The sequence below is a fragment of the Dreissena polymorpha genome, chromosome 8 (assembly GCF_020536995.1).
Source record: "Dreissena polymorpha isolate Duluth1 chromosome 8, UMN_Dpol_1.0, whole genome shotgun sequence".
NCBI lineage: Eukaryota > Metazoa > Mollusca > Bivalvia > Myida > Dreissenidae > Dreissena > Dreissena polymorpha.
Genome location: NC_068362.1, coordinates 88381096 through 88387849, shown reverse-complemented (window position 1 = coordinate 88387849; position 6754 = coordinate 88381096). Strand labels below are relative to the sequence as shown.

General features: G+C 34.3%; 1 protein-coding gene and 1 long non-coding RNA gene across 2 annotated transcripts in view; one reads left to right on the top strand and one right to left on the bottom strand.

Moving 5' to 3' along the window:
- Window positions 1-2773, bottom strand: part of LOC127840716 (acetylcholine receptor subunit alpha-like) — a 21148-nt gene extending 18375 nt beyond the window's left edge. Inside the window, exons 1-2 of the mRNA XM_052369131.1 lie at window positions 2711-2773; window positions 698-819 (exon numbers count right to left, since the gene is read on the bottom strand). Coding sequence (XP_052225091.1) covers window positions 698-819; window positions 2711-2773 — 185 coding nt within the window. The remainder of the gene's footprint in view (window positions 1-697; window positions 820-2710) is intronic.
- Window positions 2774-2794: 21 nt separating this feature from the next.
- LOC127842656 (uncharacterized) lies at window positions 2795-4584 on the top strand. The gene is made up of 3 exons (XR_008031811.1): window positions 2795-3092; window positions 3314-3530; window positions 4063-4584. It is a non-coding gene; the product is annotated as an uncharacterized LOC127842656 (long non-coding RNA).
- Window positions 4585-6754: the final 2170 nt, after the last annotated feature.

Below are 6754 nucleotides of genomic sequence, written 5' to 3'. Positions count from 1 at the left end.
AAAAATAAAATTGCTTTAGTTTAATTTGTACTATGCATTTTTTAATCATTCAATTGTTGTCGCCTTGCACACCTTCTTAAAGCTCAATATTTCACCTTGTTGGACAAAAGTGCGTACGATATGTTCTATATCTTATTTAAGCATCCGAATTTAATAAAAAATAATGTCCAAGTCTGTTCCGAAAGTACCATTCGTAAAAGGTAGCAAGTTCGTGATTTAAAAAAGTCACATCTTTAAAACACGGTGATGATTTTACTAGATCACATGTCTAAATGACTGTGCTCTATAGCTTTGTAAAATATGATTTCAACTTACATCGAACATCATTAATGTATAATTTTGTGAACGCTTGCGGATTACAACGGACGTCACCTTACAATGCCTTTTAAACGTTAATATAGCACTACAAAACATAATAGGAGTATCAATACACACATTATTTAACAAAGCTGGCATGTTAGTTTTATACTGCTTCTACCTGTTTTGCTTGACGTGAGCTTTTAGTGCTGAAAGGGGTATTAATCCATGAACTAGTCATACAGCATTGAAGCTGTTGATTCAGCATGTTATCATAAAAGAAAAGTTATTACTAGTTTGTTTTTTTAAGTATTTGTTGTTATGATTATTATTATAGTTTTGAAAGATGCACTTTACCACAAGACAATCATTTACATGGGGCAATTTATAGAGGATTCACCTTGCAGCTGTTGATAGGATGTCCCACATGCTGTTTGGAGTGTATCCGTCCAAATGGATGTTTTCCGAGTTTGATAGAAGGTCACGTCCGACTTGTAATAACTCCAGGCGGTCAACACCAAACTACACGTTTGGACGTCAAATGGAAAGTACTGGATGTCTACGTCACATGTGGCCTGAAGGACCTGTAATGGACATCGTTAGATTTGAAAAACACACTATTTTAAAGATTGTTAACAAATAAATAACATAATCTTGACAATATGTAACATAGTAGAAGCGTGAAAGTTACACAGCTCAAAGAATAAGCCATTTTAACAAAAGGAAAGTCTGACCATTTTTGATAGGAAGTTCGTAATTTCTTTCACAGAGGATTATATATTAATGCACATCGAATCAAGTATATAGTACGTGATATGTAAAACAAACCCACATCTAATCCTCTGTATTTTAAATGATGATAATCTGGCATTCGATCCCATTAATAAATTAACAATAGAGCATACCTGATAAGGATACCAAGATACTCCTCCCTCCTGTAGTTGTTACAAATACATTAAGGTGAGGTGATCCCATACTGGTAAAATAATTAACGGAATTCTTGAGTGAAATGTCCGGCTTCCAGATGTTGTCCTGCGGCTGTTAGAACAAATATTGATAATATGCTATGAGTTGAAATATGATCATTTTGTGTTTGTTATATGGTACGTGTTTGTGTTCATTTACGTGTGTCCTGCATAGATACCTGTACGAAATAATGGGGCGGATTCCGGGCGTAATCGGGGCGGAATTGGCACGTAGTGTTGGAATTACGCCCGTACAACTGGCGGAATGAGTTTTACGCCCGGAACTAAAATTACTTCCAGGCGTTATTCAACTGTTTTTTCCGGGCGTAAAACAAATCCTTGCGTATTTGTATACTTAGAATTTGTATGAAGGAGATTTGTGGATGGGAATTTTGCACTTTGTTTCTTTTGTTGGGCAGATTTTCATACTTATGAAATATTTGTGATTAGCCACAAGACGGAATTTTGAACTTAGTGGTTTTTACAGAGCGTAATATTGGACTTAGCAAACTTCTATGATGCTTAACAATAACTTAATCTAATTTAAAATTAAGTACAAAACAAAATATTACCAGTAACTGATAACTTAATAGACGTCTTTAAATAAAACTATTTAATTTTACTTATACATTTTTACAATCAATGAACATTCATTATAAACACAAGTATTTAGTCACAGTATAATTCATTCAGCATAAAGCTTTGATCTAATTATGTTCATGTTAAGATTCTACATCATATTTGGGCGTATTTTGATACTTAATTTGTCAGAAGCTGAGAAGGAGACAGACTCTTAACTTGTGACTTGTGATCCTCATTACGTGTATACTCCTAGATTTTGCGTTTTTCAGCATTTCTGTTTACAAAAATCAAAATTTAGGAGATAACAATAACACATTTAAATTTAAAATATATTTTATCTACAATGCTGTCTTTTACACTTAACACTTACTTGTCTGGCGGCTCTTTTGAATGAAAAATAGTGGCACACATTTATTTTTATCATTTTAGTAAGGAAAATAACCTTTAACATAAGAAGTCTGACAGATGACCATGAATTAAAAATCTATTTACACTTATTTGTTTTATTCAGTCCTTTAATTCTTCTTAATTTTTGCAAATGTTGCTCCTTTTTAATTATTATTTCATAATTACAATAATGACAGTGTAAGGTTTAATAAATAACACGACTTGGATGTTTTTATCATTTGAAGGTTAACTTTTCCTTTAACATTGAAACACACACCACTTAAATTTAATCTTATTTGTTTATCATCAATATGAATGAAGTTTCTCTGCATGTTAAACTATAAAAAAATGTATAGTAGTTAAGATTTTTCCAGTTTGAAACTCCATAAAAGTGTACATACATGTACTACCCCCTTTTCACAGAGCAAACACACATGCATTTAACCCCCATTTCACAGAGCAAGGTAAACATTGACTACCAGCTGCTGCTGCTTGTGGTATTTTGCTGCCCCACACTGCGCCACTGAGTCACACACGTACATGAATATAAACCATGGGCTTATCAGGCGTTGGATTGGATATTTTCACAGGAAGTTGCAGCTGTTTGAATCAAACACAAGAGTGGTTAGGCAACTGTTAAGCAACATAAGGACTTACATGTAGTGAAAAAATGTCTTGCAATTTTGACATCCAGGGAGTATTGTGTGAAAAACAATTTGTATTTAATACAATGTGGCAATGAACAATAAGTTTGTTGCAAAAGAGTTTCAAAGTGACTGGTTTAACTGTGATATGGTCTCTGATGATACATGTATTTCATCAAATTTCTGTGTTTTTGGAATACTGCAGAGCAGCATAAAAGTTTGTACTTTTATTCCTGCATTCCTCTTTTATTCAGATTATTGAATGCTATGATTGTAATTATACTTGTGTACAGTGTCCCAGTGGGAAATTTAAAGGGATGATGAAAAGTAGATGTTGTATGGCATTTGAAGGAAAAACAACACAATTTGAAACTAAAATAGATGAAAATACACAAATTTCTTTAAAATATATAGTAAGTACTTATAATAACATTTCAGATTATGTCATAGGATTGGAGAGAAACGTTGCTGGTGGCATAACTTTTCCCATCTCGGACCTCGAATGAGCACACATTGAGGAATTCGTTTGCAAGAAAGCACTGTTGAAAAAAAATCTTGTGAAAAAATGAACTTTTTTATATTTGCCATGACGTGCCGCGCCCGGATGATGAGGACAAAGCAGTCCTTGATACAGGGAAGCTGGATTTGTTAAGAGGTAAACATTTTTACTATATAAACTATTGCATTAATAGTTTGAAATAGTTCAGTTCAAAATAATGATTAATTCGAATATATGAATACAGGTTTCCTGGGCTAGGCCTTAAAAGAGGGTAGCAGTACCCTGCCGCCCCAAGATCCAAACCTGCCCCCTTGGACTCACAACATGCCCTTAATTGGATCTGATCCCATAATATACAGGAAATTCAATGAATTCTCAATAAAATATTAATTAATTTTAATTTAACAGTCAGAAACTAGTTTTATCAATTAAAGAAATATTTTAAAAAAGAAAATGCATGTAATATTAAATATATGTATTTTTGCACATGTTATTTTGAAAATATGCCAAATTGGAATATATCGAAGCACGTTCAAAAGAACACTATTGACAAATAAGGACCCTGCCTTTTTCAAATCGTAGCTGGAGCCCTGGATAAGATAAAATGTTTGAAATAGCGATAAATTCTAAATAACAGTATTTGCAATAGTTGATATGTAGTTGTACTAAATATCGATATGCATTTCAGATTATGCCATAGGATGGAGAAGAATCGGGGACATGAACAATGCTGTGGGAAGTTCTACTCAAGAAAGCAGTTTTAAAAACGCCTTGTGTGAGAGTGAACTTTTTTAATTTGGCTCTGTGTTAGGACAGTTTGTTTAAAAAAAGTGCATGTTTATCAAATAATTTTTGTGTGTATATATTATGAATATTTTTGTTGTATTGTATTTAAAAGCTTAAAAGTATCATCAAAATGCGGAACGAAAATGCGTACAAATGCGAAGATCTTTGGAAGAAGTTCCACATTTGCAGAAGTATTAATTTCACCAAGATACCGAAGAAAAAAGTTCCGCAGTGTGGGATTTCTCCGCATTTCCGAATTCTGGGTTTTTGATGCGGATCACCGCATCCAATACTCCGCATCTTTTCCGCACTTTGCGGAAAAAGGAATGCGGAGATATTGCAGAATTCCAAATTTTTTGCGGAAATTTGAGATAAGGGTGATCTTTTTGAAATTTAATATCTTAAAATAAATATAAATATACTATTTTAAATATATTTTGTCATAATTAAGTTTTTAGCTTAGCTGAACACAAAGTGCTTATGGTGAGCTTTTGCGATCGCCTTTTTTTGTTTTCAAATGGCCTGTCCTTATATGGGTATATTTATTTACAATATGCATGTAATCCAATTTCCGCCCGTAATCTAAGTTACGCCCGTAATCTAAGTAACGCCCGTAATTTAAAAATTCCGCCTGTAATCTGAATTCCGCCCGTAAACTGCTTTCCGCCCGTAATTTAAAAATCCGTCCCACCTCATTTACATATTAAAATCATATAAAGAAAAATACGCCCAGAATTTTTTTAAACGCCCGGAATTTAGTTTGCAATTCCGTGCCAATTCCGGGCGGAACATTTCGTGTAGGTAGGAAAACGCGTGATGGATAAGTTGTAAGAATGGTAGAATGCTACTATTTCATTTTGATGGTATATATCGAACAGATGTGTAAATGTGCAGGACATATGTAGATCCAATACAAATAAAGTATCCCGAGTTGTTATGCAAAACATATTCTTTTTTTATTTCGTGTCGTTTGAACATTCGTGACTTACAACAACACATGTAATCATAACAAAAACTTACGAGAAAAATACTTTCAGTTCCGTTAAAATCCGTGCTGTCCCGTTGAAGATATTCGTCAGTCCAGGATTAAACGAGGTAACCGGCTGTTTTCAACGCCTCGTCAACAAATACAGGCGACTACCCACTGTGTCGGTCCTCTTACTCACTAGATATTACGGTTTCAATTGAAAATTTATAAACACATGTTCTGCATTCAACCGATTTCGACACGCTCGGTTGAGTTATTCGTGCGAGGACATGAAAGGAGACTTTGATAGTAAACGCGTCATGTTAAAAAAAAATGCTAATAGACATACATGAGGTATACAGCCTTTAAAAATAAGATCTAAGGATTTTATGTGTTTCTAATGTCTACGAAGAATAGCTGAAGAGCACCCATTAACGATTTAATTGGCAATTCAAAAAGTTATTTTGTCGCATATTAAGCGACTTAAATGGGCACCTAAATTTCAACGTGTTACGAATAGACAAGTAGTAATGTTTTCATAATTGTTTTCACGGTAAGAATAATATACTTGGTTGCCATAGAATTTGCTGCTAAGTAAAATGTTTCATTGATATCCAGCAACAATGGGTACTTGTACGACCTCGTATTGACAGCCAATAAGAAAATTAAAGATATTAATTGTATGGTCCGTTTAATTTGCAGGCGTTGTCAGAAGCTTGAATACTTTTGAGTTAAATGCATTTCTAATATTTCGTTTCTGTCTTTTTTTTAAATACATTGACGGCAATATGTAATTCAGTCTTCTTAGTGCTCATGTATGTCGACATAAATCCTAATATGATTAAAAGGGGCCTTTTCACGTTTTGGTAAATAGACAGAATTGACTTTTTTCAGATTTGCAAATTTTCATTGTAGTAATGATATTTGTCAGGAAACAGTGAAACTGAACATTTGCCATACCCTAAACTATTCATAATATGCATCGGGGTCGTTACGCAATACATCCAGTGTCAGTCAGTGTTCACTAATCATACCCTGAAATAAGTTACGGTAATTAACCAGTACCAGGGGGTGGGGCGATCCATCTTAACTTCTGAAATACAAGGCAGCATATGTTTTGTTAAACTGTCCTAATATTGAGTTTTGTTAAACTTTCCTGATATTGCCACATATTAAGATACCTGTCTCGATTTTATCTATTTCAGTCTTTGAAGAATTTTTAGGAATGTTTCTATTTACAAGCGTGTATAAAAGTACATGATGCAATGCGACGAAAACTTAATTCATGTTGACATCGAGGCATTGATTCTCCTCAGCAGTTGTGGCTCAAGTCGGGCGAAAGGACTTAGCGGAGTAACCCTGACCTTCTAAACCTGCCAGTTTGATCCCGTCCTCAAGTACTTTAGCGATCGCGGAAGCGCGAAGAGGGCTGAAAGGTTCCCTAAGTGATATGAATACTGGACCACTCGTTGGTTTGTGTGTCCTAGTCCTAGCCATGTAATCTTCAAGAGCACTTATAGGGTCTAACTTACCATCCCCCCTTGGCAGTACTACCTCAAACCCAGTACGACTAGTATAATTTTTTATTTCAAAAATGTAAATTTGGCCTCATAGTCTCGTAAATCGA